Raw genomic sequence first — 24,845 nt, 5'->3', positions numbered from 1 at the left:
CACGCTATATGTTTTGTAAATACATTCAGTCGGTAAACAGGAAGTCGATGTGCGACAGACCTGAAAATGGTATACACGGTATAGAACCCCAAGCTGAAGCTCGCTACTAAAAATCAAGCAGTTGTGATTTGTAGTTGCTGAGAAAAGTGTTATGAAAATTTTGTAAATCCACGCTATATGTTTTGTAAATACATTCAGTCGGTAAACAGGAAGTCGATGTGCGACAGACCTGAAAATGGTATACACGGTATAGAACCCCAAGCTGAAGCTCGCTACTAAAAATCAAGCAGTTGTGATTTGTAGTTGCTGAGAAAAGTGTTATGAAAATTTTGTAAATCCACGCTATATGTTTTGTAAATACATTCAGTCGGTAAACAGGAAGTCGATGTGCAACAGGCCTGAAAACGGTACACACGGTATAGAACCCCAAGCTGAAGCTCGATACCAAATATCAAACAGTTATGGTTTGTAGTTGCTGAGAAAAGTGTTATGAAAATTTTGTAAATCCACGCTATATGTTTTGTAAATACATTCAGTCGGTAAACAGGAAGTCGATGTGCGACAGACCTGAAAATGGTATACACGGTATAGAACCCCAAGCTGAAGCTCGCTACTAAAAATCAAGCAGTTGTGATTTGTAGTTGCTGAGAAAAGTGTTATGAAAATTTTGTAAATCCACGCTATATGTTTTGTAAATACATTCAGTCGGTAAACAGGAAGTCGATGTGCGACAGACCTGAAAATGGTATACACGGTATAGAACCCCAAGCTGAAGCTCGCTACTAAAAATCAAGCAGTTGTGATTTGTAGTTGCTGAGAAAAGTGTTATGAAAATTTTGTAAATCCACGCTATATGTTTTGTAAATACATTCAGTCGGTAAACAGGAAGTCGATGTGCAACAGGCCTGAAAACGGTACACACGGTATAGAACCCCAAGCTGAAGCTCGATACCAAATATCAAACAGTTATGGTTTGTAGTTGCTGAGAAAAGTGTTATGAAAATTTTGTAAATCCACGCTATATGTTTTGTAAATACATTCAGTCGGTAAACAGGAAGTCGATGTGCGACAGACCTGAAAATGGTATACACGGTATAGAACCCCAAGCTGAAGCTCGCTACTAAAAATCAAGCAGTTGTGATTTGTAGTTGCTGAGAAAAGTGTTATGAAAATTTTGTAAATCCACGCTATATGTTTTGTAAATACATTCAGTCGGTAAACAGGAAGTCGATGTGCGACAGACCTGAAAACGGTATACATGGTATAGAACCCCAAGCTGAAGCTCAATACCAAATATCAAACAGTTATGGTTTGTAGTTGCTGAGAAAAGTGTTATGAAAATTTTGTAAATCCACACTATATGTTTTGTAAATACATTCAGTCGGTAAACAGGAAGTCGATGTGCGACAGACCTGAAAATGGTATACACGGTATAGAACCCCAAGCTGAAGCTCGCTACTAAAAATCAAGCAGTTGTGATTTGTAGTTGCTGAGAAAAGTGTTATGAAAATTTTGTAAATCCACGCTATATGTTTTGTAAATACATTCAGTCGGTAAACAGGAAGTCGATGTGCAACAGACCTGAAAACGGTATACACGGTATAGGACCCCAAGCTGCAGTTTGGTACCAAGTGTCTATGATTTGTGGTTGCTGAGAAAAAGGGTGTTTCGGACGGATGGAGATACGGAAGGACAGAGGTTAAAAACCAGTATAACACCACCCCCTCAAACCCCCCACCCCACCCCACCCGGAGCGTGGGTATAATACTGGAAGACTGGAAAATGGGAATGAAATATACCAGAGTACTGTATCTTTCAAAGGTGAAATATGAAATGTGAAATAGGAAACGCTTTTTCTTTTCACAGAGAAACAAATAAAGAACACTTAAGTGTTGCAGAATGAATAATTTTTTCGATATGCATTAAGGCTGCATTTGTGCAGAAAATAAGGGGATGTTTAAAAAAAATGATTTAGCACTTTAGTATCTTTATTGTGTCTTTGACCACAAAATTCTTTCTGAACGTTTGTACTTTTTCAGATGTGGACAGACTTTCCAGACCTGCACAAGGAAATACTGGGATCTTGTAACTTACAGTATAAAATTCCCATATTGTAAAAAATATAAAACATGAATTCAGAGTCTCCTGTTCGTACTTGTTTATAAAAGATTTAGAGATACACTGCCAGTCAAGTCCAGCACTTCGCAGTGCAACGCCAGTATGTCCTAAATAATATCTCTGGCAGGATGAACAGGGAGGACTCAATGTTTTCTTTGGCTACCTCTGCTGACACATCCTGAGACAAAAGGAGCCTGTCATGGTGGGAGGTCCCATCTGTGTAAGTGGCCACTCAGGGTTCTGTGTAGTCAGTGTTGGCGACATGCCCGCTGGCCCCCTGACACCTGGCAATAATGACATTAGAGGAAGGTGGAGGAGACAGGACGTCAATGGACAGATTTGTTCAATTTAACCCCTCTGACCCCAGGCTGGCTAGCTCAATCTGTCAGCTGGACCCCTCCCCTTGGCGCTAAGTAGACACACAGAGACAGGAGGAGGAGAAAGAAGGACCCAGACATAGAGAATGATGATAAATGATGGGGATGTTACCAAACTTAAAGGAAATATCTTGCAAATAAACAAATTGAGCTAAAGTCTGTCTTTATGTCTGTCCTTTATAAAAAAGCTGTATGTTGAATTTGTTCTTAACGGTATAACCACGAAAGTGATGAAAATGGACGGGGCTATTTTTTGTCAGGGAGGCCGCCATAACTCCGTCAGGTGTGATGTCATTTTCTGCGAGCACAGCAGAGATGTACAAGTGCATGCTATACTCGACTATAGTATAATATTGTGGTCTAGCGTGACTTCTCGGTCAAGTTGTTTGCATTTTTCTACAAAAATTATGGCAATGCAGGATTAGAAAAAGAATTAAAATAAAGTAGTGGCTAGTTTATTGTCTGTTTATTTAAAAAAAAATTTACCTGCTTATCTTCCATCCGTTTGATGCGCGACACGGTGGTGTGCTGTCGTGCTGCCGGTGTCGGTGTTTTGTAGTGAAACAAAGTCGGGATCGCGTCTGGCTTCAGTTGTCGTTTCTGCCTCATGTCTAGCTTCTTCCTAGTGATTTGTTCATACAAGTCCTCGACAAAACAATCTTCTGTAAAATGCTCACTGCACAATTTGCTGCTTTTTCCCGGAATAAAGTTTTCCTGCTTTACTTGATGAAGCCACTCAGCCAAAGGTCTTGGATCCGGGACGGAATGAAGAAGCTGTGCGGAATCCCACATCACGCAGCGCCACCTAATAATTTGATTTCATAATTTCGTCTAATAATTTCAACTAATTTTGTCTCCTAATACAGCCATATATCTGGCTAATCTAGTATAGCCGCTGCCAGGGAAATGGCCTAAAGGACTGATGCTACAACTTTAACATGTTTTTAAGCTAAAGTCCACTTAATTTTTTTGTCTCGAACATCTTTTATTAAAGGAGCACTGAAGTCATTTTTAAACTTGCTTTATTTCTTAATTAACGTGTTATTCGATTACGTTTTCGGTTTTAGTAACCTTATATCGTGACTCGTATTGGCAACTAATTGCAATTAAATATTATACTTATCGGCCTATTCGGTTTTTAGCCATGTTGAATTTAGTTCGTTTGGTCCACGGCAGGCGTCGCTTATCCACGTGATCTTCACGAGACTTGTGCGCGACTTGGAAACGTGACGTGTCGGCCAGGTGTCAGTGCCGCCATTTTGAAAACTGTTTTCCAAACGAAATATTGCACAAAAACGAGTTTAAATGATGATTACTGCCTACTTTTTTCAAACTTTCCTGATTGCTATCAAAAGAAACAAAACTTCCGGCTTGATTACATCAGCATTCGAAAGAGGGCGCGCGCGTCTTTTGACAACGTTGGCAGATGTTGGTCACTTTGATTTCCGCTGTACGTTTTACTTCCGTCCTACGATGTCTCGCACAGGTCTCAACGAATCTCGTTTATGGCCATTGCTTTGACATATGGACTGATATATTACATAGCGGGCGGCACGGTGGTGTAGTGGTTAGCGCTGTCGCCTCACAGCAAGAAGGTCCTGGGTTCGAGCCCCGGGGCCGGCGAGGGCCTTTCTGTGTGGAGTTTGCATGTTCTCCCCGTGTCCGCGTGGGTTTCCTCCGGGTGCTCCGGTTTCCCCCACAGTCCAAAGACATGCAGGTTAGGTTAACTGGTGACTCTAAATTGACCGTAGGTGTGAATGTGAGTGTGAATGGTTGTCTGTGTCTATGTGTCAGCCCTGTGATGACCTGGCGACTTGTCCAGGGTGTACCCCACCTTTCGCCCATAGTCAGCTGGGATAGGCTCCAGCTTGCCTGCGACCCTGTAGAAGGATAAAGCGGCTAGAGATAATGAGATGAGATGAGATATTACATAGCATATTTCAAACACTCATAACGTGCTATAGCAGTGACAAAATAGCGATCAAAAATGCATTCCTATATTTAATAAAATGAGAAATAGAATTTTGATAATAAAAAAAATTGCCTTCAGTTCTTTAATGTATAATGACATTTCATAACCCTGTAATTTCAAAATTTCCTGGTTAATCGCTTTAAGGTGTATAACAGTGCATCGCTTTATGTTGCATCACAGCTCTTCACATAAGTGTGAATAATTCTGCTTATTTTATGTTTCTGCATTAGGGAAGCAACTGAATATGAATACATTATTTGGAATTAACACATGCTCTAAACAGAATCTAATACAAGGCTTACCATTTTTTAAAAAAGAAAGCTTGCAAGAAAAATTCACAGAGCATCTGCTAGAGACTAGGGGTTCCTGCAGGATGCAGCAAAAAAGTCGTACATATGGGCAGTTTTTTCATTCATGCTGGGTTTAACAATATGGAGCTTGTAGGGCAAGAAAAAATCATGGACACACAGGGATGTGAACTGCATTGACTAAACATCGTTCCTTCATTCATTCTGGTCAGGGTTGCATTGGTTTAACTTGGGCCATTTTAGTTAGTGAGCGGCACGGTGGTGTAGTGGTTAGCACTGTTGCCTCACGGCAAGAAGGTTCTGGGTTTGAGCCCAGTGGCTGACGGGGGCCTTTCTGTGTGGAGTTTGCATGTTCTCCCCATGTCTGCATGGGTTTCTTCCGGGTGCTCCGGTTTTCCCCACAGTTCAAAGACACGCGGTTCGGTTAACTGGCTACAATTGTCCGTAGGTGTGAATGGTTGCGGGATGCAACCTGCGGAGGGTCCTATCATCTCCACTCTCTTGTGTTGCTATGGAACAAGATCCTCCCAGGCCAAGCAGTGTAGATCAGTGTCGCAAACTGATCACCATTCTAAACAAAATTCCTAGAGAAAGGCTCCAAGATCATGGACCCTGCACCTTGATCTTGGAAAGGATACCTGAGCTTGTGAAATAGAAACAAGTAAACCTGTTACAAATGATCACTGTCAGATACAAACAAAAATAATAATGGCATGGATGGGATTTAAAAAAAAAAACACACATCTGTAGTTGAGAGCTGGGACAAGTGGACTATATGGACAGTGCTGGCATTTCTACCTCTGATATTTTTTCCAGTGTTTCTGGGACCAGAAGAAGAACTTTATTCATCGCATGCTTGTGAAATTTCTCTCTGCACTGAACCCATCTGAAGCAGTGAACACACACATACCCAGAGCAGTGGGCAGCCATGCTAACAGCACCCGGGGAGCAGTTGGGAGTTAGGTTCCTCCAAAGCCGTCCCATATTAACTTAACCGCGTGTCTTTGAACTGTGGGGGAAACTGGAGCACCTGGAGGAAACCCACGCAGACACGGGGAGAACATGCAAACTCCACACAGAAGCCGGCCACTGGGCTCGAACCCAGGACCTTCTTGCTGTGAGGCGACTGTGTTAACCACTACACCACCATGCCACTCTGGGACCAGAGTGGTATGGTTCATTAAAAAACAGCAAAACAACAACCAAAAAACCCCCTGTAGTTTACGCCATGTCCACTGTGGGATTAAATCCAAATACAGCTATACAGTAGATATGGATATGGATATGAATATGGATATTACACGCCTACTCAGCATACACAGTGAAGCAAAAGAGGCGCGAACTTGAAACCAAAAAACAATCCTATCCTCCCAGGAAGGTCTTCTCTCTTCAAAGTTTCCCGAAGACTTGCTAACAAGACAACGTTACAGTTACATAAGAGAAGAAAAAAAAAAGCAGGGAAAAATAAAACTAAGCTATGGACCGCATTAGCTGAATCAGCACAGGATCAGGTGAACACTTGGCTCACACCGCACTACTTCATTCCTTCAGCCTCAGCTGTCTTTTGCTTTAAAACATAAATCTGGCTCTCTGCTCTCAGGCATCTGTAGCAGATCGTCTGCACGCTGCAGCAGTGGTAGCAGCCAGCTGGAGCCAGGCCAACTAAACGCTGCCAGATAAGTCACAGGGCCACAAGTGTGAGCAAACACGATGGGGGAGAGGTCAAACAAAGTGTTGCATGACGCAGACCTTGGCAAAAGCCTGGGGTTTTAAAGGAGGGGGATAGCACAAGCTCAGTGAGTATGGAGGTCTGTACAAACAGAGCTGCATGTTGAATAAGCCTTTCCAAGATATATCTTTATCGTCTGCTTAATTGATAAATTTGCTTTTAACTTGACAGAACTTGTCTCCAGCCTGTTTTAAGCAGAAGAATGTCTCGTTCTTATCGACAGAAAAATACGCTTTGAGCTATAAGTGACAAAAACGTCTATAGCATGTTACGTATCGGATAAACTGTTACAAATATCTTCAGCTTTTCTCATTCCACTCCATCCGTATTTAATCATATGATTCGACCAGGTTCATAGATGACTGTGACATTCCTAGCACTTTCGCCAGCAGATAATGATCCCGTAAATCTGCACATCTGCAGGTTATCAGTTGGCTTGTGTTTTCATCATAATTTACAACTACAATGTGGAAAATGCAGGAGGAGACTGGATTAGTCATTAGCTCCTCTTTTCTCTCCAGCTGCTCTCTTGGGTATGAACACGGGTCAATCCGAGTGGCAGATCAAAGACGCAGAACATTTTTGTCAAAAAAAAAACAGCCCAGAACCCCCCCTCCCCCCCGACAACCAGTTTACCAAGACCTTGTTGTCTTCAGCCCTGCAACGTACAATATGTTACTAACGATTTCTTCCATCAGCTGATTAGTTCAAATATATAGGTGATTAGTTCAAATATGTCCATCCTGGAGATAACATTGACTGGCCTGATAGTAATGACTTGAATGGATTTTTAAAGCATTGATTTCAGATGATCCACTTTGGTACGGTATTACCAACATGTGCAAAATATTCACAAAATCAGCTAATTAAAAAAAAAGAATAATTTAAAATATTTGTCAGGCCATTTTTTTGTATGTGTGCAATATATTTATACATATTCTCTATATTGTATATACTACCGTGTATATTATGTATAGTGCAGTGCTATATTTAACAGTTATTCCACGAAATCGAGTCGTACATGAGCTGATAGCCGACGAGGCGCGTAGCTTCGGGTCAGCTATAAGCCATGTACGACGAGATTGAGTGGAATAACTGTTTAATTCTATCCACATTCACTGGATTTTGAGAAATGGAGCATTTTTATGTTTATTTTTTGCAAATTCGATAAATAAAACCTTTATACAAAACGTCCGATAAAATCATTTCTGCTTAGAATGTAAACAAACTGGTGAAATGACAGGAGCAATTTGTGATAAATGCTATAATAATAATAATAATAATAATAATAATAATTATTATTATTATTAAAAAAAGATACGTTCTTACCATCAAATATTTTTATTCCATATTTTAGTGCTTTTTTTGGTATTGTTTTGGGGGGTTGTTTTCGGGTCGAGTTATTATTTCATCCTCGGTTGGTTCAGCAACACGCGCCGCCATTTTGTTTTTCTCTACTCACGGTATATGAGCTGATATCCTAGTTGCAGAGTAGCCAATCAGAGCATGCGACTGCTCATATCCAGTGAATGTGGATAGAATAAATTATGTATACATATTCTGCAGAGCACTTCATGATCACATTTTTATTTTTATTCTTGTTTTTTTCTATTTATTACATTCTATTTTACTTTATCTTTCCTTTTTTACGACTTTTCCTCCCCCCCAAACTATCTTCACAACCTATGGAGCACTGCAATAAGCATTTCACGCATGTCGCACTCTGTATGATTGTGTACGGTGATGAATAAATTTGACTTTGATTTGAGGCAGGTTCCATGTTCCTAACAAGATGTCCACAGATGTCTGGAGTAAGACGTAAGACTACTATAGGAAGGTTAATGGTGAGTGCCTGGAGAAACAAGATGTTAAATGTAAGCTGTGCGTGAGGATGTGCATATATAGAGGAGCAGCCGCCGTTGTGACATAGCACCAATCTGGCTCCTGTATGAAGTTGCCTTTTATGGCCTTTGACAGCGGGACTTGAGCTGGTTACCATGCCTGTATGAACAGACTTATTAGGCAAGGTCATCTGATTCAGTTCTCTTTTGTTTATATAATTGCACAAAGACATTACACATTGTCTAATCTACTATATACAATCGAGGGCAAAAAAATTTGCACATGCTCATACAAAATGAAGATGAAGAGATTTCATTTATAGCAATTGTATGTCAATCTCCAGATCCTTATAACAACTAAATTCAAGATTCAAGAACTTTCGTGTCATGAAGTACAATGAAATTTTAGTTCACAGATGCTGCAGCAGAAAATAAAGGATACATGACAACAAATAACGTACAGGCAATGTTTTGAAAATGTGCACAATGCTGTGCAACACTGAAACGAGATAACAATATGGCAGAAAAATAGGAACTGTAAAAAACAAATCTATTTTCTACAGTGGATATTTGATTCGATACTAATTAAATGCTACGTGTAAACTCTGTTAACAGTGAGGACAAACTTATGAGTAGAAGAATGTAAGAGGAGAAAGACTCGTTATTTTTCTCGCCCGACGTCATCGACTACATCTGTTAAGACGTTCTCTCTTTTCACAACCAGTTTGTTTGGTTTCAACAGCATTTCTGGCACAGTGTCTATACCTGCTTTTTCCAGTAGCTGTTTTGCCCATATAGCATATTTTCTGTTTGAGCATGTGTGTGCATGTTTGCATTATTTTAAAAAAAAAAAGCCTTTTTACGTATCTAAAGTTCAATGTAGATAGCAATCTAGTTTTCCAAACACACACACACACACACACACAGCCATTTCTCCTATAACGGCCCCCCACCACCACTGCATGAGTTCTAACTTCATTATGATAACCTAATTTATATAATAGATGATTATAAATCAACCCATAAATCAGCAGACGCATGGCGACAAGGCATTAAATGACAGGAAATCATTGGATCCATCTCATCAGTTCTCTCCTTATGTAGCCGAACATGAAAACAAAAACAATTTCCAAGGAGGAAAAAAAACCCCCTACATATCATAACATAAATATGGCGGTCGAAAAATGTGTCCCTAGTGCCCGCTTTCTGTTGCACAACTCAACTTGGAATGGTGCACGAAAAAATCAGGACGGCAAATAATTGAAGGAAGGAGATCAGCAATCCTGGGGAGGGGATGAAGAAGGGATGAGGCAATGAGGAAGGAGTGGCGAGGAAAGAGGAGGGGAGAGCAGGCTATTAAATTTATGACTCAGACTGCCACATCATCAGTTGGGGATGGGGGGGGGCAGGGGAAATGGGGGATGGGGTGGTGGTGGCATTTCCTTCCTGCAGGAGGACGGGTCTGACCAGTATTGTGTAAGCAGATGGTGAAGATATCATGGCAAAATATACCTCCACCAGGGCCTCTACCGTATTCATGTTCCATCAAAAAAGAAGAACCCTGTGATTGTCATCTAATCCGCTCAGGGCCCACACCCAAATGAAGGCACTTCCCCTTGTTGTTACGCATTAAAAATCAAGTGTCTTATTGACAAGACTGCTTTTGGAGAGCTGTAACCGAAATTTTTAAAACAAAACAAAGCAAAACAAATGATCGTTGTTGTTTTTTTTTTCTCGAATCTTGTATTAGCGCTAAAAGCCAGTGTCATCACAGTTTAGATCTTGCACATCTTGTTCAACCAAAAAGAAGAAGCTTAATTCACTTAAGTACGTGGTTTCCCTTTTACGGAGTATGTAACACCTATTCAACGAAAGTGCTGCTCTGCAACAAAGCAGCAGAGTTCGTTAGTATAATGTGTTGATGAGGAACCCATATAAGGAATTGCACTTTAACCTTTCAAACTTAAAGGTAGACTGCCTTTCAGATTTTCCATGTTTGGGTCATAAAAACAATTTTCCCCGACACCCAATTATTTTTTTTAGTGGACCGATAGCTACTGAATTTGAATCATAGAATTCCAATTTTATTACTTTTTTCCCCTAAAAGAACAATTAATGAATTTAGAGACATGTGGCCCTAAATTCTCCGCTATTTTTTCCCTGCTTCACTGTGACCTCATTCAAGATACTACGTCATGCAGCACGTGGTGGGCTTTCCCCGTTCACGCAAGGCATTGTGGGATACAAATTTGAAACAGGAGAGAAAAATGGAGTGTGCGAATGAAATGTGAAAGACCGACTACAGTAACGGAAAGTGAGAAGAAAAAATATGTTATATACGAAGGAAAGGAAACGCAGGACCAAACTAATAAATATCAGCGGTCAGCGAGCACCTCGGTGTGATCAGCTGTTTGTTTAGTGACAGAATGATGTAACTGTCAGTGCACAGCCAAAGGTAAACCTGTAGATGGCAGTAATGCAATACTGTAGATGCCAGCTGCTGTAAAACCCAAAAGAAGAGGAAGAAGGTAAACCTGCGCATGCGCAAACAGACTTCCTCTGTCTGCTTGACCACGCAAAGCGAGCGATTTCATGCACATAATTTGCTCGGGAATCCCTTCAAATTAAATAACTTCCCAGCCACAGAATGGCCTAGGTTTTTTTTAAGATATTACAAAAATAAACAGGGCGGCACGGTGGTGTAGTGGTTAGCGCTGTCGCCTCACAGCAAGAGGGTCCGGGTTCGAGCCCCGTGGCCGGCAAGGGCTTTTCTGTGCGGAGTTTGCATGTTCTCCCCGTGTCCGCGTGGGTTTCCTCCGGGTGCTCCGGTTTCCCCCACAGTCCAAAGACATGCAGGTTAGGTTAACTGGTGACTCTAAATTGACCGTAGGTGTGAATGTGAGTGTGAATGGTTGTCTGTGTCTATGTGTCAGCCCTGGGATGACCTGGCGACTTGTCCAGGGTGTACCCCACCTTTCACCCGTAGTCAGCTGGGATAGGCTCCAGCTTGCCTGCGACCCTGTAGAACAGGATAAAGCGGCTAGAGATAATGAGATGAGATGAGACAAAAATAAACATATATCACAATGACCAAATTTCAGAGAGAACTAAATTTCACCGATTTTATGAACTCAAAAGGCCGTATAACTTTTAAAATCACACTATCTGTATGATATGTCTATTATTTATATATTGAGTAATACAGGGTTGGTCAAAATTATGGGAACACTTAAATGGTAAAAACCAATCGGATCTGTAGCGGAAGTTCATCAATGGCGTACTGCTGCACCATCTGTAAGTAGACGTCTGACGTCACTGTTGGGGTGTCAGAAAAGTAGGGCCCAATTACGCCAGCAGCGGTCACAGCGCACCACACATTCAGGAGAAAAATAATCCATTAGTGTTAACATAATTTTGACTAACCCTGTACATACGGTTATATATTACGAATGTTATGTTCTATGTAACCACAAAAGCCCATGATCACTCTAAAATGAAATGTGCATGTACCATGCTGAACCAATATATCTGAGTCCTTTTAGGAGTCACGTTGGAGTTTTACATATACACGGCTGAGAAAGCCGTTAAAGAAGAGTTTTATGGCTGCGGTGTTGAATAATTAAAGATGGGAACATGAGTCCAGGTTATCTGAGAGCAGAACAACAACAGCAACAAGATTTCAGCAGTCAAGTTATGCAGCTGTTGGCTAACATGTAGCCGAACGGAAATACGGGTCGTGCAAATTATAAACCACGTTAACACTGTGGCCCAACCACACACAATCCTAAACATGTGCAAAATGCTAGCATCTCTTTTTTCAAATGTACCTCAACATGTGTGATCATTGCAGATTCCCTCGACTCAACCAATGAATTCCATGCACCACCAATGATCCTTTTTTTTTGCCCCCATCTGCCCCCCCTTCCCATTTCTTTGATCTTTTTAATGATCTCTGACCTAGTATGGAATCTATGAGCTGCGAACGCTGTTTTATGGCGAAGTGGAAGCGGGGGAGGGGGCTTCGAGTAGGTCAAAGGGCATCAGATTCTGCTAATGCTAAACAGAAACAAAGTGTCAGCAAGCCCATGTTAGATTTCACAGAAGCAAATGCTGATTAAAAAGGATCACGTTACTCTGCCATCTTAAAGGCGCAGGAGCAGCGTCGTTTTTATCTGCGTTAGCATTAGCTGGAGTTCATGTGTCTTCGACATACTCTACACCCATCCTTTAGATGATCAAACTGTTAATGTGACCGAGTCGCACCTCAGGCCACATAAAAATATACATTCTTGCCCATGCCTAAAAGTAGCATGGCTCTTAATTGTTCAGTGGGGTTCCTCTACAAATGACTTCCTCTCTGCTATCTGTTATAAAGTTTTATTGGTCTGCGATCGCCCCCTAAAGAGGGGCCAGCTCAAGTGAACTAGCCTTATGCTCCATCTGATGCCACAAAACAACCTCAATCCTGTGTGGAAGTGCTGACTTGCTTCCAAACTATATAGGGCTCCAATGGATTGTTTCTTGCTTTTCTGTTTCCCCCTTCCAAAAAGGGTCAATATTGATCTTTCATCTGCCTTGTAATCCTTTTCCTGCTAAAGGTTTGTCACAGGCATTGAGGGTATACGAGTGGAATTGAGGAAGGAAAACAAATCCATTACCTTGTCAAAATTCTATTAAACATCATTAAGCCTTATTCAAGGAGATTTCCTTTGTGGTTGGGACTGGCTGCTTTTTCAAAGCGTAGTTAATCATGCTTAACTTAAATGACTAAAATATTTATCCTGGACAGGAGTGAAATTCTTGTAGACTTCTTTTATTTGGCACTGAAGCCATTTACGGAAGAATAGACAGACCTCGTTACTTTTTCTCCAATGTATATCCGTGTTTTTGAGCAGACAGATGGACAAAAATAAAGTGAGGAACTTCCATGGCTTGACTGGCCGAGGAGGAGCTGTATCTGGTTTGTATTGATTTTGTGTGGACTTCAATCTAAATTTACTAATTGCTTCCTTGCTCGTATAATCGAGGTCAGTGGCGACCAGAAGTGACTGTTTTACCACTAAGATGTCCACGGATATGGATTCTAACCCAGTTAATCCAAGTGTGTGCTATCATTAGGGCACAGGGTCTTGCTAACAGATAGTTATTCTATCCACATTCACTGGATATGAGCAATTGCACATTCTGATCGGCTATTCTACTACTAGGATATCAGCTCATATACCATGAGTAGAGAAAAACAAAATGGCGGAGCGTGTTGCTGAACCAACCGAGGACGAAATAAAAACTCGACTCGAAAACAAAACCCCCAAAAATAAAAAAAAATGGAATAAAAGCATTTGATAGTAAGAACATACATTTTTTTTATTTTATAAGAATTATTATGTTAGCAACTTTCACAAATTGCTACTGTCATTTTGCCGGTTTGTTTACTTTCTAAGCGGAACTGATTTTGTCAGATGTTTTGTATGAAGTTTTGATTTATCGAATTTGCAAAAAAAAAAAATTAAATAAATAAATAAATAAAAATACTCTGTTTCTCAAAATCCAGTGAACGTGGATAGAATAAAACAGTTATTCCACTCAATATCGTCATACATGGCTTATAGCCGACTCGGTGCTACGTGCCTCGTAGGCTATCAGCTCATGTACAACTTGATTTTGGGGAATAACTGTTAAATAGCTTATAGGTACAGTTTATAAGTTATTTTTTAAATGAGAGAAACACTAACTGCAATGGTTGAAGACATCAGGTAAGAGAAGTTATCATAGCTAAACAGCCATATAACTAGAAGAATCGTTGCTATTACAATTATTTTTAATTAATCCGATACTGGGGAGTATAGTTGAACCTGAATGGGTGGAATCTTTAGCTATTTATTTTTAGTAGCTACCTAGTTTTGTGAACTTCTGCCAAAATTGAACACTACGGCTTTTACTATTCAGTGACCGGTTTATTATGTTTATTACAGTAGGTACAGCTACAGGGAATAGCATTGTATCAAACAAATCTACCATATGTTATTTTGTGGATGTAAAATTACTTTCTTAATCCAATTGCCATGTAGTATTGTATCCGTGGATTTCCTCTGATCACATATTATGTGGGAGGTAGGCTATTTTTAATGCATTGGTACAAATACAGTTAGGTCCATAAATATTTGGACAGAGACAACATTTTTATAATTTTGGTTCTGTACATTACCACAATGAATTTTGAACAAAACAATTCAGATGCAGTTGAAGTTCAGACTTTCAGCTTTAATTCAGTGGGTTGAACAAAATTATTGCATAAAAATGTGAGGAACTAAAGCATTTTTTAAACACGATCCCTTCATTTCAGGGGCTCAAAAGTAATTGGACAAATTAAATAATTGTAAAATGTTCATTTTTAATACTTGGTTGAAAACCCTTTGTTGGCAATGACTGCCTGAAGTCTTGAACTCATGGACATCACCAGACGCTGTGTTTCCTCCTTTTTAATGCTCTGCCAGGCCTTTACTGCAGCAGTTTTCAGTTGCTGTTTGTTTGTGGGCCTTTCTGTCTGAAGTTTAGTCTTTAACAAGTGAAATGCATGCTCAATTGGGTTGAGATCAGGTGACTGACTTGGCCATTCAAGAATATTCCACTTCTTTGCTTTAATAAACTCCTGGGTTGCTTTGGCTTTATGTTTTGGGTCATTGTCCATCTGTATTATGAAACGCCGACCAATCAGTTTGGCTGCATTTGGCTGGATTTGAGCACACATTATGTCTCTGAATACCTCAGAATTCATCCGGCTGCTTCTGTCCTGTGTCACATCATCAATAAACACTAGTGACCCAGTGCCACTGGCAACCATGCATGCCCAAGCCATCACACTGCCTCCGCCGTGTTTTACAGATGATGTGGTATGCTTTAGATCATGAGCTGTACCATGCCTTTGCCATACTTTTTTCTTTCCATCATTCTGGTAGAGGTTGATCTTGGTTTCATCTGTCCAAAGAATGTTCTTCCAGAACTGCTGGCTTTTTTAGATGTTTTTTAGCAAAGTCCAATCTAGCCTTTTTATTCTTGAGGCTTATGAGTGGCTTGCACCGTGCAGTGATCCCTCTGTATTTACTTTCATACAGTCTTCTCTTTATGGTAGATTTGGATATTGATACGCTTACCTCCTGGAGAGTGTTGTTCACTTGGTTGGCTGTTGTGAAGGGGTTTCTCTTCACCATGGAAATTATTCTGTGATCATCCACTACTGTTGTCTTCTGTGGGCGTCCAGGTCTTTTTGCATTGATGAGTTCACCAGTTCTTTCTTTCTTTCTTTCTTTCTTTCTTTCTTTCTTTCTTTCTTTCTCAGAATGTACCAAACTGTAGATTTTGCCACTCCTAATATTGTAGCAATTTCTCTGATGGGTTTTTTCTGTTTTCGCAGCTTAAGGATGGCTTGTTTCACCTGCATGGAGAGCTCCTTTGACCACATGTTTTCTTCACAGCAAAATCTTCCAAATGCAAGCACCACACCTCAAATCAACTCCAGGCCTTTTATCTGCTTAATTGAGAATGACATAATGAAGGAATTGCCCACACCTGCCCATGAAATAGCCTTTGAGTCAATTGGCCAATTACTTTTGGTCCCTTTAAAAACAGGGTGGCACATGTTAAGGAGCTGAAACTCCTAAACCCTTCATCCAATTTTAATGTGGATACCCTCAAATGAAAGCTGAAAGTCTGGACTTTATGTCCATTATATAACTATAACTTGAATATGTTTCAGTAAACAGGTAAAAAAACTAAATTTGTCAGTGTCCAAATATATATGGACCTAACTGTATATCAGGTGGCGTAGTGATACTGGAATTTTTAAACCATGTCAGCGGTCCTGCACTGATAAAAGGGGTACAGTTGAGTTGATCAATTGTTTGTAGCAACAGCAGTCGGTAATTGTGCACATAAAACATGACCTATTGCTGGGTTTCAGTCACGTGACTTTTCTTAGCAGTTTTACCGGAAGTGAAATAGCTGGTGGTCTAAACGGCTGCCGTAGTGCAAACAACTAGCGATAACATATCAGAGTACGCTCGTAGTCTAGAAGTCACTGCGCGCTTTAGATATATTCAGAAGATTGTTATGTGCAATGGAATCGACCCCTACAGTCTGGGAAAGAAGGATTTGTCATACGATCTCGAAAATTACCCTTCAGTCGAGTTCCCCAACATCTTGAACTATCTGGTGTTGCAGACGTCCTTCTACACCGCAAAACAGATGAAAGTGTGGAAGAGTATGGAGGCTTACAACTTTTTTGTATGTGGCTGGGTAAAGGACCTCGCTATCAAGTCGCTGCCGAATGAATCCTGTATTGTTTTTGTCCATGTAAGTTGTTGTTTTTTTTAAGCTTTTCGTTTGCGTCTTTACAATGAAGCGCTGCAAGGTGAAGTGTAAACAAACAACAGTTCACTTGATTCTCACTTGTGCTGGCTCTTATCTCTCAGGTAAATCATTCACAAAGATCATCAGAAACCCCTTTAAAGACCTGGATCTTAGTTAAACAAGACAGAGAAGTGATCACGGCGCATTGTAACTGTACGGCTGGGGAGGAATTTTGTCGCGACCTTCATGCATATGGACTTTGTGAGGAGTAAACAAAGAAACAGCTGGGGACTTTAGCGCTTCATGACTTAAAAAAGTACTGTAAAATAACAACACATAGCAAGAAAAGTACTTGGAAAACACTAAGGCCATAGCTGAGAGGGAGATACAAACCTTTCACCAAGTGATCACTGCAAACTCGAGCATGCTTCGACTCGGATCCCTTCAATTTCAGTGAGAGGTTCAAAAGCCACCTTTCTCGGCATCTTTTTGTGAAATCCTGTGTTCGTTCACCCTTTTTTATTAGTTCACGGGGAACCCTGAAGAAACTTTTATCAGTTTCACGGTTTGATCAATTCGAACAACCTAAAACAACGCAAGCGTAAGGCATTTTTCATGCGAGCAATGCAGCTTCTCCATACAAACACTTTGTCAACTGAGCTTTGGTGGACCACCAGCTAAAGTTTTGAATAACTAATGAGGCGGACGTGACGTCACGTGAAACCCAGCAATATGGTGGATTTATTCATTCATCTTCAGTAAATGCTTTAACCTAGACAGGATTGTGTTGGCTCTGGAGCCAGTCACAAGGGTAGATGTACGTAATAAAACGGGCAATTAATGTAGCTTCAACAAAGATTTAGATTCAAATAAGAAAAATATTGGGATGTTTATTCAATTAAAAATGTTTATCTTGTCTGTTATAGTGAATGGCTTTGGATGACGCAAAATGAAACGTACTTTATTGGCAGGAGCCCTTTTTTTCTCTGGTTTCTAAAATCATTTTGCTCACTCGACTGTGTTTTGGCAGACAGGATGTATGACGTGCTGGATGTGTTCAACGTAACTGTCGTATCAAGTTAGACATACTGAATGAACGTTGCTGCCTCTCTGGATTTGCAGTTGAGAAATTTTATCCACAGGAAACCCCAACAAACAGAGATGTGGGTTTGAGTAGATTTGAAATAATTAGAAGGTATCAGAAGGTAACTTTAAGTTTCCATTCAAAATGCTTTATTGTTCCCATCAGGCCTGATAAATCATTTGTACAGCTGTGGGAAAGGAATGGGGTGCAGGGGTGAAAATGTGTTAAACAAACAGCCTTCAGCTTCCAGTATAGCCCATTAACTGTGGCCTGCTTCTCTGCTGGGAAACAGTCCTGCCTTTCCCTTGACGCACAACTCTTTTAGCACGTGGGTGTTAGTGTATCCCCGTTTTGAGTTAAACAAAAGTCAATTAGTTCCATGGCAAGAGAATGTTCTATGGTTTTTAAGGTGAACTGAAATGAAATACGACTTTGCCTGGCAATTGCCTGCGGGACAAAAGTGGAGACTGGGATTGGGAATTCTTTTGTCAAGGTAGGGGGAGTGCTATCACATGGCTGTGGAATCCAGACTCTAATTGACCCCTGAATTCATCAGAGGCCATTAAAAACAAAGCGGGCCCTCTCACCTTCATGCAGGCTGAGAGCTAAATAAGTTAGACATGCTTGAGGCAGATGAGCTGCAGTAATTCATGATGTCTGGATCCTGGATTTGGATGGGCTCTGAAGGATGACACCTGAGCAACCTGATGTGTCTTTGCAACAATGTAATGGACTTTTAATTAAAATATATGCTATCAGCAGAATATCCTTCATCTTCTTCTTTTTTTTCCATTAAAACAACTTTAACAATATCATCATGCAGAGATTAATTATAAGCTCTTTATTTATTTGTTCTATACTCTATATTTTTCAGGATTCGATCAGGATAAGAGTGAAGAAGGCTGTTGTTAGTTCTCATGACGATCACTATGTTAGATGGCTATAACTAGCAAGACTAGTAAAACGTTTCTCATTGTAAAGTAGGGGGTGGGGTGTGAGTGAGACTCAAGTGACAGAAACGAGGAACGTGACGGGGGATTTTACTAACCTCCTGAATCAGAGACGAGGAGCCAACACCAACACCACCACCACCACCACGGAAAGGAACACTTGAATTACCCGCCTCGCTCCCAGGCTGGCTGTCTTTTCCTGACTGAACACATGTCAAGGGCACAGTTGAAATCATGGCAAGTGGTGTATACTCACAGAGCATCCACATTTAGGCCTTACATACTAATATATATATATTCATTTTTGTGTGTAACATCACAGCAAGCCCATTTTTTAAAAAGCAGATGAAAAGGAACAAGCATAACATAAAGTTGGTTAAAAATACATTTTATATATATTTTAGATGGTTACATCATGCCTAACTGTACCATAAAAATGCGTTCTGATGCAAAAATAATGACAGTTGGGTTTTTTCCCCTCTTCCCCTCAGCTCCTTTTTTCCATCTCTCCTCCAGTGCAAAGGGATCAGTTGCTAAACTGAATTAGCAGACCACTCAATCATCAAAACAAACAGACCTCCTCTGTTAGTGACATTAGCAGCGAGGTAATTCACTTATGTTACACCGGACGACCTCTCTGCACCACAGTCAATGCTCTGGTAGATTTGCATTCAAGGTTAAAATCCACACAATTCACAATCGAATTCTCTACATTTCACTGCATTCATGTAGCAGTGTGAAAATGCTAGCATGTAATGTGAACATTCTGACCAGTCAGATACCTTCCCTTCAGTTAACGATAAGTCTCATCTCATTATCTCTAGCCGCTTTATCCTGTTCTACAGGGTCGCAGGCAAGCTGGAGCCTATCCCAGCTGACTACGGGCGAAAGGCGGGGTACACCCTGGACAAGTCGCCAGGTCATCATAGGGCTGACACATAGGCCAAGTTTACATTAGACCGTATCTGTCTTGTTTTCTTCGCGGATGCACTGTCCGTTTACATTAAACCGCCTGGAAACGCCGGGAAACGGGAATCCGCCAGCGTCCACGTATTCAATCTAGATCGTGTCTGGTCCGGTGCTGTGTAAACATTGAGAATACGCGGATACGCTGTGCTGAGCTCTAGCTGGCGTCGTCATTGGACAACGTCACTGTGACATCCACCTTCCTGATTCGCTGGCGTTGGTCATGTGACGCGACTGCTGAAAAACGGCGCGGACTTCCGCCTTGTATCACCTTTCATTAAAGAGTATAAAAGTATGAAAATACTGCAAATACTGATGCAAATACTGCCCATTGTGTAGTTATGATTGTCTTTAGGCTTGCCATCCTTCCACTTGCAAGTGGTAAGTGATATGCACTGGGATCACACACACAGCGGCTCAGTCCCGAATCGTGGCTCGTGCACTTCACTTGCGCGCTCTGTGAGCTGCGCAGGGCCGGAGTGTGCACCCTCCAGAGGGCACTCGCTGTTCAGGGCGGAGTGATTTGGAGCGCAGGATGCCTGCGGAGCCGAGCGTATCCATGTACTGGTGTTGCTGTGTGCACGCGAATCGTGTATTGGTGTTGCTGTGTGCACACTAATCGTTTTTAAAACGTTAATCTGATGATCCGCTGATACGGTCTAATGTATCAGCGTCACCATAGACACAGACAACCATTCACACTCACATTCACACCTACGGTCAATTTAGAGTCACCAGTTAACCTAACCTGCATGTCTTTGGACTGTGGGGGAAACCGGAGCACCCGGAGGAAACCCACACGGACACGGGGTGAACATGCAAACTCCACAGAGAAAGGCCCTCGCCGGCCACGGGTTAACTATAAGTGTTTTGGCAAAATGTACGTAGATGAGCAAAATCCAAAAAATAAATAATTCTAACTTGACTAGTTTTTGCTTCTATTAATGCTGACCAGTCTTTAACCGTGACATGGAATTGCTTCACAGTTTGTTTTGCGAACAAGAGTACAGACATGTGCAAAACTGGACACTTATGAGAACCTGTTATGGATTATTTTGAGATTTTAATCTGTCACAGACCATCCACTGAGTCATCATCATCATCTTCTCCCGTGTCCGCTACTGTTGCCAGGTCGGGGTCTATGTGGACCCTATTGATCCACATGTCATATTAATTGGAACATACAGTAGTTTTATGCCAGATGCCCTTCCTCCCATTTCTGGGCTTGGGAAACAACCATTCACATCTACAGACAATTTAGAACAGCCAGTTATCCCAACTGCATGTCTTTGGACTGTAAGGGAAACTGGAGCACCCGGAGGAAACCCACGCAGACACGGGGAGAACATGCAAACTCCACACAGAAAGGCCCTCGTTGGCCACGGGGCTCGAACCCGGACCTTCTTGCTGTGAGGCAACAGTGCTAACCACTACACCACTGTGCCACCCCAGATCATCCACTGTGTTCGTGTTCCTAATTTATCCAATTGTACAAGTTGCATAAGAGCTATATTTCCATTCAAATAGTATGTCCAAGTTTTCGTGGCTGCTAAAGGAGAACTGAAGTAATTTTTAAACTTGCTTTATTTCTTAATTTACGTGTTATTCAATTATGTTTTCGGTTTTAGTAACCTTATATCGTGACTCATATTGACAACTAATTGCAATTAAATATTATACTTATCGGCCTATTCGGTTTTTACCCAAGTTGAATTTAGTTCGTTTGATCCACGGCAGGCGTCGTTTATCTGCGCGATCTTCACGAGACTTGTGCGAGACTTCAAAACGTGAAGTGTCAGCCAGGTGTCAGTGCCGCCATTTTGAAAACTGTTTTCCAAACGAAATATTGCACAAAAACGAGTTTAAATGACGATTACTGCCTACTTTTTTCAAACTTTCCTGATTGCTATCAAAACAAACAAAACTTCCGGCTTGATTACGTCAGCATTCGAAAGAGGGCGCGCACGTCTTTTGACAACGTTGGCAGATGTTGGTCGCTTTGATTTCCGCTGTACGTTTTACTTCCGTCCTACGATGTCTCGCACAGGTCTCAGCGAATCTCGTTTATGGCCATTGCTTTGACATATGGACTGATATATTACAGAGCATATTTCAAACACTCATAACTTGCTATAGCAGTGTCAAAATAGCGATCAAAAATGCATTCCTATATTTAATAAAATGAGAGAAATAGAATTTGGATCATAAAAAATTTGTCTTCAGTTCTCCTTTAATTTGCTCTCTCTCTATCTGGCATGTCAATGCAGTGACATGGCCGCTCTGACTTCCACCAGAGTTTCTAGGAAACATTACATTAGTGGTTTCCCATTGCCTTCTACTGGATTATTGTCAAGGTTTTCTCCTCTCAACCATTCACACCTATGGGCAATTCAGAGTAGCCAGTTAACCTAACTGCATGTCTTTGTACTGTGGGGGAAACCGGAGCACCCAGAGGAAACCCACGCAGACACGGGGAGAACATGCAAACTCCATACAGAAAGGCCGCCATCACCCACTGGGCTCAAACCCAGAAACTTCTTGCTGTGAGATGACAGTGCTAACCACTACACCACCGTGCCACCTGGCTGTTAATTAAGATTAAGATTTTGGTAACTGAGAACAAATATTTGTTTATTATTGTCAATGTGAACCCTTTGCCCCTCCACATCCCACCCCTCCCACTCTTGACGTCATTCCAGTGCCTACAGCCCACGCAAACCAATCAGGCTTCTGTAACTCAATAAATTGGTGTGTGTTTGTGTGGGGGTGGTTGAGGAAACTAATCCTGGAGATGTGTATATCTGATGCTGCCCCTCAGCCTGGATACTCCATGCTTGATTCCTGCCTATCTTATGTTACCAGTCCTTCCTGTAATTAACACTGACATGCAGGGCCATATGGAGTGAGACTGATGACATGTGACCTGAGCTCCCTCCTGTATCTCTACTGTAGGCATAGGAATGTTTTTATGTATATCATGTGGAAAGCAAACAATTCACTGTAAATTTGGGTACTGTGTTGGCATTTATAAGCTCAGAATGACTGAAAACGATGTACAATATTTTATGAAAAATCTGAATTTTGTCAGACTTACTGTCAATCCTTTGCTTAATCAGTGTACTACTAATACAACGGCAAAATTGTAGCTGCTTGTATGTATCAATAATCACCATCCTATTATACCAAATTAGTCCTTCGATGTTTACTTGTCATTCAGTGAGAAATGGGCGCACATACTCAACATGGACATGGATCGTTTTGGATTGTACCACACTGTTCGAAAGCAATAGTACGGCCATGCTTGGTATTGCTAACCCTAATAAAGGAAAAACTATCAGGATTTATACATCTTCGCATGCAAATTCAGATATTGATTATCTTCCTGAATTGTAATACTGGGATTATCATAGATCTTTCACTGCAGGAGTTGGCAGAGATGAGTGCGGAATAAATTCTGTTGTGTTGCATGGGCAAATTTTATTGTATATTCATTTGAAAGGCACATACTTCATCTAACATAAGTACACGGCATTAGCAGGCAGTATGGGTGAGACTGTAAAAATACATGTCGTACAACAACAACATATACCTTCATCAGGGGTGTTACATGGTTCAAAAATATTGAGCTATAATTTTGCTATCATCGTCATTCCATGTAAATACAGCCAAAAGTTAGCTGGCGTGCATTCTGACGTTCAACTACACCTCATGTATTTTAAGGCAAACTATTAGGTTGTTTGACCTGCATGTGATTGTACCCCAAACTATAATATTTTTGCAGCCTATCAGACAACCCAAGCATGCTAACTTTTAAAACTAGCCAAGACCAACCCATAATGTTCATAGCACACTGCCTTTATGTAAAAGGCATTCATTTGCCTACTAAAGTCAAAGCAATGTATCACCTGACCTCCCACTGCAGCATTTGTGTATTACTTTGACAGCTGGTGGCCAAAACACCTAACGCTAAATAGTTACGTGCTTAATGACATGCTTTCAGGACCAATGCGCAATCAAGCTCCACAACCCTCAATTCAAAGCAACAGCTTTGTAATCCCTTGACACTAGGTTAGAGGAAACCATGCAGCTACTGTTAAACTCTGGCTAACGATGCCATGTGGCCTTCGCACGGCTCACAATCACACCTCATTCTCAGAATCAGCGTAGGAATCGGGACACATGTGAAAAAAACAACACTCCAGACTGTTAACAAGACTAGGGAACTGCAGTAAGTGTTTCAGTGAAGACTCAAAACATACTAATCCTCTTCAAACCATGCTAACATGCTGTATTATGAAACAATGGTAATGAAGATGGCATTGACGATTTGTGGATTCAAATATATAGCTTAGTGGCCAAGAAAGATTTGCTAAGTTGAAGTTAATTTTGTGGTGCAAATTAAATTTGTCAAATGAAATGAAAAATTTTAGCCCAGTACTCAGAATCTCATCTCATCTCATTATCTCTAGCCGCTTTATCCTGTTCTACAGGGTCGCAGGCAAGCTGGAGCCTATCCCAGCTGACTACGGGCGAAAGGCGGGGTACACCCTTGACAAGTCGCCAGGTCATCACAGGGCTGATACATAGACACAGACAACCATTCACACTCACATTCACACCTACGGTCAATTTAGAGTCACCAGTTAACCTAACCTGCATGTCTTTGGACTGTGGGGGAAACCGGAGCACCCGGAGGAAACCCACGCGGACACGGGGAGAACATGCAAACTCCGCACAGAAAGGCCCTCGCCGGCCACGGGACTCGAACCTGGACCTTCTTGCTGTGAGGCGACAGCACTAACCACTACACCACCGTGCCACCCATTACTCAGAATCTATGATGAAGCATAGTGAGTTTTTTCATCTCATCTCATTATCTCTAGCCGCTTTATCCTTCTACAGGGTCGCAGGCAAGCTGGAGCCTATCCCAGCTGACTATGGGCGAAAGGCGGGGTACACCCTGGACAAGTCGCCAGGTCATCACAGGGCTGACACATAGACACAGACAACCATTCACACTCACATTCACACCTACGGTCAATTTAGAGTCACCAGTTAACCTAACCTGCATGTCTTTGGACTGTGGGGGAAACCGGAGCACCCGGAGGAAACCCACGCGGACACGGGGAGAACATGCAAACTCCGCACAGAAAG

General features: G+C 41.4%; 1 protein-coding gene across 2 annotated transcripts in view; it reads right to left on the bottom strand.

Annotated features, from left to right (window-relative positions):
- The window catches only part of arid3c (AT rich interactive domain 3C (BRIGHT-like)), a 135,511-nt gene that overhangs the window by 99,752 nt on the left and 10,914 nt on the right, over positions 1-24,845 (bottom strand). Inside the window, exon 3 of one of the 2 annotated variants that reach the window (XM_060907287.1) lies at positions 18,824-18,928. The exons of the other annotated variant lie outside the window; for it this stretch is intronic. Coding sequence (XP_060763270.1) covers positions 18,824-18,928 — 105 coding nt within the window. The remainder of the gene's footprint in view (positions 1-18,823; positions 18,929-24,845) is intronic. 2 annotated transcript variants of the gene reach the window in all.

The sequence above is a fragment of the Neoarius graeffei genome, chromosome 24, assembly GCF_027579695.1.
Source record: "Neoarius graeffei isolate fNeoGra1 chromosome 24, fNeoGra1.pri, whole genome shotgun sequence".
Lineage (NCBI taxonomy): Eukaryota > Metazoa > Chordata > Actinopteri > Siluriformes > Ariidae > Neoarius > Neoarius graeffei.
Note: the sequence above shows the minus strand (reverse complement) of the source record. Positions and strands in the feature narration are given on the sequence as shown.